Source organism: Poecilia reticulata, linkage group LG3 (assembly GCF_000633615.1).
Source record: "Poecilia reticulata strain Guanapo linkage group LG3, Guppy_female_1.0+MT, whole genome shotgun sequence".
Lineage (NCBI taxonomy): Eukaryota > Metazoa > Chordata > Actinopteri > Cyprinodontiformes > Poeciliidae > Poecilia > Poecilia reticulata.
In genome coordinates this window covers 6,986,607-6,999,498 of record NC_024333.1, presented here as the reverse complement: position 1 = coordinate 6,999,498, position 12,892 = coordinate 6,986,607, and the positions used below count along the sequence as shown (strand labels likewise).

The 12,892-nt window shown below is 41.5% G+C and overlaps 1 protein-coding gene and 1 long non-coding RNA gene across 2 annotated transcripts in view; one reads left to right on the top strand and one right to left on the bottom strand.

The window, feature by feature from the left end:
- Positions 1 to 5,468, bottom strand: part of insyn1 (inhibitory synaptic factor 1) — a 66,973-nt gene extending 61,505 nt beyond the window's left edge. The window contains exon 1 of the mRNA XM_008404750.2: positions 5,325 to 5,468. Coding sequence (XP_008402972.1) covers positions 5,325 to 5,468 — 144 coding nt within the window. The remainder of the gene's footprint in view (positions 1 to 5,324) is intronic.
- A 458-nt stretch (positions 5,469 to 5,926) lies between these two features.
- LOC103462154 (uncharacterized) lies at positions 5,927 to 6,274 on the top strand. Its single transcript, XR_533282.2, has 2 exons — positions 5,927 to 6,020; positions 6,116 to 6,274. It is a non-coding gene; the product is annotated as an uncharacterized LOC103462154 (long non-coding RNA).
- Positions 6,275 to 12,892: the final 6,618 nt, after the last annotated feature.

Below are 12,892 nucleotides of genomic sequence, written 5' to 3'. Positions count from 1 at the left end.
TCGATCGGTGACTGATCATAATCGGCCGATTTTCGTGAAAAAGTGCATGATCAGCGATCATTGGCTCTTGTTGCCGATACCGATCACCTGCATCTCATTTCGCAACCTGCCTGTGCAGCTGCAGCAACAAATCCTAAGCGATGCCTTTGAATGTTAAGTTCAATACTTGAATTTTTTTGGCAATGTTGAGAGGTTTTATTTTGGCTCTTTGCATTATTTAGCCTCTTCAGAGCCTTCATATGTTATCAGCCTGTTAAAGATAGTGTTACCGATAGCAGTACAATTTGCACAATGCTTGTTTTGTTTAGTTTTCTTCTTGGAAAAATTTATTAAAAACACGTTTTTGTCTAAATTAAGGTGTATCCATGGATCCTTTTTCCACATAATGTAACCGGTAGTGTTTATGATAAAAAAAAAAAAAAATTATATGATCGGTATTGGTGATTGGTATCGGTATCGGTAATCGGCCCTCATGGGTGATTGGTATCGGTATCGGCAGGAAAAAACCGGATCGGCACATCTCTAGTCTCTACATCATTGTAGAAATAATATGTACTGGTTGTCATACGTACACTCAGATGAGGGCTTTAAAAAAATTCAACTTTGGAAGGGATTTTGAGATCTGTTACCAAAAGCTGCAATTTGCAGCTTTTAAGTCTTGGTTTTTACCTCAACCCTAACCAAGTTTGAAAAAAATTAAAATAAATTAATAAAACAAAAAATTGTGTTGCTTTCGATGATCCTAAATTTAACTTTTTAATACACAGACGTCATGCATAAAAAAAAAAAAAATCCCCTGCTAATTCAAATGAATAGAAATACAAATAAATAAAGTTGGGTTTAAATGTCAGCATCAGAGGCTGGGTATGGGGAAAAACAACTGCACGTTTTTAAAAAAAAGAAAAAAGGAAATGGTCTTAGGACTGCATTTTTATTTGCTTCCAAATAAAAATAAGACCCAAAAAACATGTGTTCCCTTCTCAAGATCCATCAAACTGCTCGGTATTTTCAGCATTTCTGTTAAATGCTTTGCTGAAGAAAAGTATCAGCTCTAAATGCCTCACATGAACATCACAGCCCACTGCCTTCCATTTACATACTGTGACGGTGATTAAAGTTAAACAGTAAGTTCACCACAGGGTTCGCTCAGACCTCACCGGGTGTTGTCATAGAGACTCAAGCTCGCCGTTAAAAATGATGATGCTTGTTTTTGTAAAGAATTTAAGGTGTGAGTTGAGAACGTGCTCCAGGGATGAGGGGTGCTATGCAATGAGGATGATGAAGGCTGGCAGACAAGAAAGTAAGACCCCTAAGTAGTGACCTCTTTTTGAAACTTAGTGGCTTTCATGCAGAGCTTGTAGCTGAAACAGCAAAAAATTAAAAATAGTTTGACCTCACTTCAGCTTCCTGTTTTTACTCGTGGGGATTTTTGTTCTAAATAAAAATAATAATTTAGGCTCATGTATTTGGTAGTCAAGAAAATATAACATAACTTAGCTCTGTCTTTTATGTGCAAACTTGCCCAATATCATCATTATCACTATTTATCCTATCAAAGTTAAACAGTAATTTGTGCTTCTTACCAGAATATTTGTGTTTAGCTTATGCTATTATTATTATCATTAATTTTCAATTATTAATAATTTATTAAAAATATTATAAATCACTTTAAATCCACCTCAAGTTCACATAGATTATTTAATTTGCCTTGCTAAATTAATATATCGTGAAAGTTTTTTTGTTGTTATTTTTAAGCTAAAATCACAATTTTTTATTTATGTGGTTTGGTTTTCCTGTGATTGAAGAACACACACGCACACACACACACACCCCCACCACACACACACACACGCACACGCACACACACACACACACACACACACCCCCACACACACACACACACACACACACACACACACGCACACACGCACACACACACACACAATGTACATGTTCATGTTTTTAGCCTCTTTGCTGTGGTATTTCTTAGCAAAATCTGTTGTGATCATTTGCCTTCAGACGTAACCTGAGAAGTTAATACGACAAACCTCTTTGTGTAATCGTATCTCATCTGAATCCAGTCTTACTCTGAGGGCCTAAAAAGACTAGAAGAGACCATTGGTGAAACAAACAGCATCATGTGGCCCATCATGGATGACAGGATCAAGGATAAAGTTGCGGAGAGGTTAAAAGCACGGCCAAGTTTTAAAACATTTCCCCACGCTGTGGACATGAATCGGAAATGGAAGCAACTATGGAAGAGCTAGCAAGAAAGATCTGTTGACAGGACAGCTATTTGTTGTGAACACCCCAATGCAATTTTGGTCTGTGAAGAAGACTGCCAAGGAGAAAACCAATGCTGCAGGAAAACCATAAAAAGCCACATGTCCAGTTTTGTAAAACCTATGCAGACAGACAAGACCCAGACACACCACTGCCACACAGTGAACCGGATGGTGGCAGCATCATAATTTTCTTCAGCAAAAAAAAGGGCAAGTTGATCATAGTTGGTGGTAAAATGCCTGGGCAATCCTGGAGGAAAACCCAGCGAGTCTGAAGGACTCAGGACAGAGACTTGCAAAACAACAAAACAAGACACTTTCTGGCTAGTCTGACTGATGGGCTTTGATCCAAAGAGAAATGCAGCTTTCAGCCTGTAGCTATGCAAAACTGTTAGTGACACGTCACATCTAGGCATGCAGGACTGACTTTGCATTCAGATTTTGAATTCAATAAAATTCCATATTGATTCACTACTGTCTGTGTATCACATGAGATCTAGATAAACACTTTCAAATCTGTGACTGTAATCTGAAAAAACGGCTTAAAGGGTGTGAATACTTTCTCCAAAACACACATTTCCTGACGGTGTTATTTCCATTTGCTTAAAACCTGACAAAGACGCATCTTTAACAGCTGATGAGTAGGATCCATGTTGACCAGAAAGGTAATACTTTATTAAGACTCTTTAATCCACTTGACTTTTAAAAGGATAGACTAAAGAAAAACTTCAATCTGCTTTATCCCTTTGAGGAAATAGATGAGACCAGAATATTGAATGAAGCCAGATTGTGTTGCAGTGTCACAATTAAAAAAAATTAAATAAAAAAAGTGTCATGTTGTTACTTGAAAAAGCTTATCTTTTTTTTTTAGATTAATTTTTTGGCACAAAAGCCATGTGCATCTATAAACGTTGCAGCGTGAAGCAAATTTAGTGACACCTTTGTTGGCTTCTGCACAGCTTGTGCTTTGGAGTGTTTGCTTTAACTCCTTGGAGCACCCTAGAGTCCCCAAGGACCTTGTGGGTAATAATCAGACATTACTGCTCCCTCGCTAAGTTATCTCTTTCACGTGGTGGTTCATCATTTATTTATGTGACAGTTGTTATCTGTTATTGCCTTCCTTTCATGTGGCCAAGAATGAGATGTTTTATGGAACAGTAAGCGACCGGCGTATCTGACAGCACAACACTGATCCCGTTTCTTCGTCTTCCTTTTGAAACCGGTGGCAGTCTCCTAGGTCAGTTAATTGCATGATATTGATATGGGTATTATGGCTGCCGCTGTAGCTAAAGTGATTTTGTTGCCATTTCAATATGTGGGATTGTGCTCTTCCAATAAAAAATGACATTTGAGCCACTTTGTGCAGCCCTCTCTAATGGGGTCTGGAATAAGAATGGTGATATGCGTTGGTGCTGGCAGAGGCACAGGCTGTGTTTTTGTTTATAAATAGCTCCAGCCAGCATTATTCCACTTGCAGTTGTCCCATAATCATCAATCACTCCTGCACGTGGGCCGGCTTCTCTTGCTCGCCAGAGAGAAGGTACACACGGCGAGCGGTGCCCTTGCACCTCCCGACTGCTCAAGCAGAGCGCAATGAGTGGGACAGAGCTGGGAGTCGGGGGGGAAAGAAGGCGTGGGGAGGGCTGGTTCTCATGTAGTGATGGAGTGAGTTATGACAGCTTTCAGACCCCCTGCGTCCTTTCCTTCAGGTCATTACGTGCTCCAACATCCTCCATTTGACTTCTTCAGCACATTTCCACACACACACACATACGCACACACAACATGCGCACCAACAGAATTTCCTCCTCTGTTTATGCCTGATTAGAAGGCAGATGGGAGGCTAATCGTGTGATGTGCAGGGAGGATGTGGGTTAGGTGTAACTGTTTGCTAGGGCTTCATATGTCTTTGTCTTTCTATCTGCCTCCATCTCTTTCTGGGGAAGTAGGGCTCACTGCTTTGAGGACCCTGCAGGGAGGAGATCCTGATGAGATTTTGTAGTCCCCCATTGATGGACGGACTCTATCAGCACTCTGACACATGTCCTCAGTCCAACTGCAGTAGTTGTAAGTGTAAGATTCCCATAAAAGCATGGTTTGATAATCTTTTCCCAGACATTTTGCTTGTGAACACATCACACATGCGTTCTATCTTTCCATCTTCACAAAGACTTTGCAATAACTTCCATTCATTGTTTATCCCTTCTATTGCCTTACCCTAAAACCTAGGATTAGGGTTATGCCTAAACCTAATCCTAACCTACACACCACATATGCATCCTGCTTTTCCAGCTTTACTAGGACTTTGCAATAACTTCAATTTACTATTTAGTCACTTCTATAGCCTTACCATTAACCTAAGCATAACCTTCATCAACACATGGCTACCCCTAACCCTAACCTACACTCAGTCCACACCTTAGATTTAAGCCAAACCCATAAACAGCAATTCCTTTTTTGGGAGTTAGGCCTTGGGCACCAAGAGGAGCAGTGGGTCTTGACAATGTAGTATTTCTTGAAAAAATGAGCTGAACAAGGTGAGAAATGCTAAATCGCACACATAAACAAGCACACACGCCAGCGTTACCATGGCAAAAATACAGTAAGGATCCAGATGATCCTTAACAAAATGGTTATATAACTATTGCGGCGCCAAGTCCTGTAGCTTCTCTGAGCCTGCGTCTTTATTCCTTTTCAGCCTTGGCTTTATTGCTTTCCAGCTGCACCTTTGTACAAGACGCCACTGAACACATGAGACGTTTGTAAGTAGCAGATAAGCAACTGTTTGTTGACTGTGAAAGCATGTCAGCTTTGTGGTAAACCAAAAAAAAAAGTGAGATCTCATCCCTTTTCACATCCTAATCAAAATCTCTACGCTGCAAAGGAATGTTATACCTAATTAGACCCAGCCCACCTAGAACCCGATTGAACCCGATGACATTTTTTCCCCCTGTCTACTGCCGGTGTCTTTTCTTTCCCCACTCCCTTCTAAATCCCTTCCAAAACGCTTTGACACTTGTAAGCTGATTTCTCGAGCCTCACCTCCCGGAGTTCCTTGGCCACATCCTTGAGCTCCTTGAGAATGCCTTCCAGCTGGTCGATCACCATCTTCATGTGGCTGCGGATGCGTTCTCTCGGGCTGGGGGTCTCAGAGGTGTCCCGGGCCGGAGCTCTGCTGAGGGACATCCTTTACAAAGCAACGTGGGGCCAGTGGCCAACAGGCTGTGGGCGTGGGGGAGCCGAGTCGGGGTCCATGTCTTTGGCTACGAGGAGCCTCAGTGCTACTGATCCGAACAGGGGCCCCGGCCACGCAGGGAGACCTCAACATCTTAAAAGCACCTGGGCAGCCGAAACGCCTTGCCTCGCCTGCACACTTGGCACAGGGTCACGCTCTGAAATCCATGCCTTCTGGCAGACACTTCCCCAGATGAAGAGAAAGTCAGCATGGGAAAAGTTGAAAGGAGTAAATCCATTGAAAAAGGAAAGAGAGGGGGGAAAAACACATGGGCTGAAGCTGGTGTGGAACTCTTACATAACCACGTTGAGCCAACTCATCTCATGTGTCAAGTGTGTATATTTGAAATTGTTCTCAGGGAGGTGCTATTTTTGAAAACACCCGTCTACAAGGGGAGAAGACTTTTCCTTTCCTGCACAATCCTGTTCACCTGGTGACATCACCGCAGACCAAACATAGAAAAATAAAAGCAGCGGAGAGGTTCACGTCAATCCTTTTCAACGGTAAGTTTCGTACATGGTAGCCTCGATAGAAAAAAAATAGAAAATCCCAGCAGTGGCTCAGTTTTCACAATGATCTTTTTTTTCTATTCTCCCAGCTAGCCAGAGGGGACAAGATTTGGCTTCTAAATATAGTCCCCCAGTGAGGGATGCTGTCTATAAAGAGATAAACGATGGATTCTTTTTGGAAAAAGGGGAATATTCCTCTTGCCCCCAGGAAAAAAATAAATATGATTCTCATTAGAAATCAAAATGAACTTTGTCTCGCATCCATTATCTTCATAGATGGTGGTCCAACCTTTTTTTTTTTGTCCATGAAATATCTGAGGTGAAGGACTGTGGGTTTTTTTTTCCAAGCAGCATCCAATCTCTCTAGCCCCACTTCCTAAATGCAGAGCTCATTCCAGGTGATGTGGGATCAGAATGAATTGATTTCTAAGCCGGCAGAACGTGACTTGTGAGGACAATTTGTGGAGGGATTACAAACGATCATGGTCCCAGTGAGACATATGAACGGGGGGGCCAGAAAGCAAATGAGTACCATCCCCTGGAATCCGGGTGGCACATCGTCTTATGCAACATTGTTCTCCAACTCCTCTTCCACAACACTGACCCACGGCGGTCCACAGGGGTGTGCCCAAAAACCAAGGGAGCAGAAAGAGAGAGAGAAAAAAAAAAGGATTATCTTGTCTCCTTCAGTTGTTGCTAAGGGAACCCAGTCTGCCTGCTTGTGCTGTGATTGGATAATTATTTTACTTCTTATCCATGTAGTTAGTTTTCGCCACGGAGTCTCTTCAAAGGGGAAGGGATCTCTGTGCCATCCGGCAGCACAGGATAAATCCCATGAAAGCTTCCCGACGGAGCCCCAGCGAACGAACGGGGGGGAGAGACTCTCGCCAAACGCAGGGCGCTGCCACGGCCATGGGGTGCGCTGGCCAACTACACATGGCACCTGGCGGACAGACAGACAGACAGACAGAGAGGAAATCCGTCACTCACTCTGACACGTCTCACCTGCCTCCCCTCATGTCCCAATGGCACGAAAAACGGTGAGAGACCTGAGGACGGACACAGCGGCGGGAAGGATGCCTTGCAGCTTTCAAAAATACATCTCTTGCATCACCTCCACACACACACACACACCCAGGACACACACCTACTCACCTTCCCTGTACATCACTATGCTGTTGCTATGCCTAGAGCCCACTGTCCAGGCACAGCACGGTTACTTAAACTGCGCACAAAGCAGCCGGTTCTTCTGAGGTCCTTCTGTCGCACACAGTCACACTTCTCACCGTCTTGCTGTTCTCTCTTCCTCTCACTGTCTCTCACACAAAACCCACACATTCTCTCTGGTACTCACACACACACTCTCACTCCCTTGCTCTCTCTCTCTCTCTCTCTCTCTCTTTCTCTCTCTCTCTCTCTCTCTCTCTCTCTCTCACACACACAAACACACAAGCAGAGTTCCTACCCCCCTGGCCCCCCTTCCTCCCACTACTTACTGTCTTGACAGAGAGAGAAGCTTCTATCAGCAGGGTTATTTCACTCTGAGGTTGTGGCTCATCAGAGGAGGAGTACAAGTGGAGGATGGAGCTGTGGAGGAGGAGGAAGAGGAGGTGGAGGCAGGGGGCATGAGATGGGAACGATGAATGGCCCTGATAGCACTCTGGAAAAAAGGAGAGAGAGAGAGAGAGGAAGCAAAAGATGACTAAGAGCCGGGGAGGTGAGGAGAACTCCTACTTCGGATTGTGATGCTGCCGCTGCCGTCACTCAGACAATCGCGCTGCCGTAAAAGCGCTGCCACCCGTCATCCCAGTCAGCGTTCACCCGCATCTGGAGGCTGCACGTTGAGGGGGGGAAAAAAAAAAAAGCAGCGTGTTATTCTTGTGACATCCTCTCCCTCTCAGTGTGTTTGGCCTGTTACTGTGTGTCTGTCTCTCTCTCTCTCTCCTGCTCCCTCTGTCTCTGTCACTCTTTCTCCGTCCCTGTCTCTCTTGCCCCTGCACCCTCACTGTGTCCTCGCTGACTGCCGGATGAAGAGGAGCTGATGCCAGAGTTTATCGTGGAGCTCAGGCTCCTGCCAGCACCACTCGGCTCCTCGGCTCAGCTCTGTGGAGGAGGGGCTTGCTGCTTTAAAGGCGCAGCATATCAACCAGCGCCTCCTCTTGCCTCCTCTCCTCTCCACCACTGTCGACACTTCCTCGCTTATCTCCTCCCGCTCTGCCCGTCCAGCTTTTGTCACTGTTGTGTTGAGGGTGTTATCTCTCTTAAATCAACTTGAAGTCTTCCTCCGCTGCCTGCCAAGCAGCCCCCAGGGGCCGAGTGTCCAAAGAACCCTGGATGTTACATCATTAATAAACAAAGCAGGTTGGTGTTTGATGACCTAATCTAACTGACAGAAGTAGGTAGGGAGGGAGGAGCGGCATGACTTTTTCTCTCCCTTACCTTCTTCATTAGGTCCTTAGTCAACAACAACAAAAATACAATCTTGTGCGAGCTCAAAACCAAATTCAAAATTGTGAAGTTTTCACTTTCAAGAGGATGCTGGAGCCATAGCTTGCTGTAAGCAGCCACAGGGCCTTATGCATTCCTTTGCATAACTGTGAGGAGAGATGAGAACCAGACGTAGGGTTAGGTGGGTCTTTCATGTGGTTCTGTTTGTTCTGGTGTTCTCTGGTGGTTTCTGCCATTCGGATCAGAGGCATTACGCTGACGCTGTAAGGCTAATTGGAGGAATATTCTGTGCTAGAGAATAAACTCTTTTGCGTCTTTTCTTTGATCAATAAATGATCAAGTTTTACTTAAAAAAAAACACACAGTTCGCATTTTGCATAATTCTTTCATAAGTGTCACAACGCAGTGTCATTTTAGGGCTTCATCAAAGTTTTAGTGTCATGTTTTAAAGTGCATTATGGCTCTCGGTGGAGTGGGGGAAACGTATCGTTGTTCGCATTTATACATGGTCCGCGCTTCGTTTGCACAAGATGCTTCTCACAATCCGCTCTTGTCAAGAGACATTTGTCCTTCTGCATGTTTTCTTCGACAGTTCTTTTTCGCATTCCCACTCCCTTCATACATGGGAAGCTCAAAATGCCAAACGTTGCAACATGTAGAGAAGCGGTGTCAAACTCAAGTCCTCGTAAACCGGCATCCCGCAACTTTGAGATGTGTCCCTTGTCCTACACGCCTGAATGAAATGGCTAAACTGCCTTAGTAGCGTACAGTCGAGCTCTACTGAGCCCGACTAATGAGCCGATTGAAAACATGAAACTTCTACAGGTTGCAGGACCCCGGTCGTTGAGGACTGGAGTTTGAGACCACTGATGTAGAGGTTTGTTTGACACACAAACTTTTAGTTGTGTCACAAAAACATTTAACCTATTATTGCAAATTTCAATGTATTTTATTTGATGTAATGCGAACAAAATCTGAGGAACAATATGTCTAAAAAAGTAGATCAATTTTAACTCTTAAGATGAAAAAAAAATATGTGCATATATATATGCACATATTACTGTGTGCATATATATATACTGTGAAGCGTTGAATGTTTACAAGGATAATATATAATTTTTTTTCCTTGTTAATATATAAACATTGCCTGTTTTGTGTTTAAAGATGTATCTTTATGGTTTATGGTTGATTGATACTTGCTTATGGTATAGCAAATCTTTCCCCTCCAACTACTCATTTCAAATTCAAAATTTTGTTTACATCAGCATGTGACATGTTCATTTTAAACCATAAATGAATGAAATAAGCAAACGCGCAAGTAAATAAATATACAAAAATAAATCCACTCAAAGCAATGCTCAGTTTAAAAGTGGAACAGAAGTATACATAGTTGTCAAAATGTTTCTGAATAACTGAATAAAATCAAAAGTCACCAATTGCAAGCTACCCAACGAGTTAAGGAAAACTACAAGTGTTTAATTGCAGTTTACGTCAACTCCATATAAGGTAAAAACAACACAGCAGACAGATCAGAGAACAAGTTAGGGATAAGTTAAAAACAGGGTTAGATTAGAAAACACTTTACCAAGCTTTGAATTTCTTACCAAACTGTGTTCAATTCATCATCCAGAAACAGGAAGAGTATGAATCTGCAAATGTATTACATGGCCTGTCCAAGTTGCTAATGTGTGCAAGGAAAATATTAATTGTAATTCTTGATGGAGCTGGTGATCAACATCTTGGTTGGGAAAGTAACCCAACAGCCTTTGGGTTGTTCTCTCCATAAACCTGGTCTTTGTTGAAAAGCGACACCAACAAAGCGATTATTTGAAACGAATGATGAGCGTTCCTGCTAAGGTTGGTCACAATCCACGTAGGGAGATCAGGGACTGTGACAGAAGGAGCTCTGGTCAGCTAAACATTTCGTATCACATGTAACACACTTCATGTGGAGAACAGTGGACATTGCAAATTACCCAGTACACACCGTCAACACAGTGAACCATGGAGCAGACGGCATCATGCTGTGAAGATAGCTTACCTAAGCAGGGAAAATTAAACTGGTCACAGTTATGGGAGAATGGATGGATCTAAATACAGAGCCTAAACAAAGACAGAAATTTAAATCATATATTGGAGGACAAAGAGTACAATAGAACAGAAGCCAAAAAAATTAGACGTTGGAAATACAAATCCCCTTAGGGTTTGCAGCGAGAGCTGGTGTTACAAAGTATTAATTCTTTGGAGCTGAAAACAAATGCAATTTTTACACTTCAGATTTTTATTTGTTTAGCAATTTTGAACCTTTTTTTTATTGCAATAGATTTTATTGGTCGTCACATAAAACACAATGAAATTTGTTTTTTTTATAACATGATAAAGTTCAAAATGTATGGATACTTTTGGAAGGGTCTGTGTGTATTCTTTCCTCTAAATGTATGGGTGGCTCGCCTTTCTGTGAAAAGTCTGCACTGCTGGTCACCATTAGCTGCAGGGCAGTGATGCCTTTATGGCAGGGGAGTGGGAATATTTCCTTCTTGTAAAATACATGCTTTAATGCTTAGGTCATCATGACTTGTGAGTTTTACTAGAAATCTCTAGTGACTCTAGCTAAATATTGGTTCCACTTAATATTTCTGCCCGGGATTTATTGTGCTATGTTTATAGAGACACTTTATAGAGTGTATATTTTTTTCCCCTTCTCCTTTTTTTCTAGCTGGGCTCAGTCTGATGCATAAACATGGTAATAAACATGCAGGTACAGGCCCACAAACACATAAAGATCAAATTGGATATTCTTATCCTGACTGGTAATTTGATATTACAAGAATAAAGCCCCAGGTAAATTTGTATTTCTGTACTTTTTCCCCTTGTCGATGCAGCAAATATCTTTTTTTTTTTTCCCTCCCACAGCATCTTGCAAAAGTGTACATGCATCTTCAATATTTCCACAATTCTATCAGGTTTAACCCTCAAACTATTTTGTATTATATGAACATATAAAGTTCATTTAAAGTATTTTATTGGGATTCTATGTAAGAGACCAAGAGAAAGTAATGTAAAATGTAAACTGGAAAATACATTTTGTTGCTTAGGATGTTTTTTTCTCCTGGCAGGTGAACCTTCACCCCAGGCTGATAACGTTCCCTCATTTAGATCAGAGGTCAGCAACCTTTACAACCCGGGGTCAATTTTTTGCCTTTGATTGAATAAAACTAAATTTACTTAGAGCCACAAAAGTTACATGAAACAAATAAGCTTTGTTAAACAAAATATGTATATATTATGTATTATTTTTAAATGACAAATTCCATTTTATTTTTGTTTTTAAGTTTTAAATGAAAGAAAACCACCTAACTTTTACACAAAAGAAAGAACACATGTCTTCAATGTATTGTTAAATTTTAATAGAAAATTATGTCAACCCCCCACCCCCCTCCGCACACTTTGCAACCAAAAAGACAAAAAGTAACTTAAAAAATGTATATTTCTGATACTATTATTGTCATTCTTTGTGGAAATGCTTTGCATATATTGCATAAAAACTGCATTTTTCCTTTTATATTTACATTTTAAAACACTAATCTTTAACCAAAGTTATTAAGAGACAGAGTGGACGGTCTGGAGAGCCACATGTTGCAGACCCTAGATTTAAATCATCAACTCCATTGTGTGTGTGAGTTTTCTTCAACAGCATTTTGTTCAGAAAGTTTTATTTTGGTCTAATCAGACCAGAGCAGATGAGACAGAAATGAGATTTTTGAAAACTTGAAACTTTTTACATTTTTTTTTTTTAGCACTCACTGAGGAAACACGGTCAGATTTGTGTCGGGCACAAAATATCCATTTTGTTGACACGTTTCTCACCTCTCCTCCAGTATTACCAGAGCTAACATCTCACCTTCCCTTAAACTCTCTTATTGCTATCCTACATGCTCAGGTGGAAACCTGTCTGAGTATATTTGCAGGTGTGCGTTGCTTCCTCTGTATTCCAGGTCGAGGTTGGTGAAAATCCTCAAATCTTGAGGTTTCGTTTCATACGCTAACACCACAACTTTATCCACGGTCCATCTGATGTATATTCCTTGGTCTTCATGATGCCAGCGGTTCATTCTTTAAAGAACAACTCTATTTCTATTGACATTTATACCAAAAGTAAATAACTTTGTACTTGTAATAGGTGAAATTTATTTTGTTTTGATGCATCAGCGTTCAGGAAACTGAAAACAAATGTATTCTGCACTTTTCGAAGTTTTATCCATCCACCAACCCTCTGAGGCCTTCACAGAAAGTTAGTTTTAAATTGCACATAGTTGAGCGACGTGTACTAATCATGTAATCTAATTTTCCATAGAGGAATCAAGGAAAAAGGCGGCCAAATAAAAAACATCGCCATACTTTTTTAGAATTTGATTTTA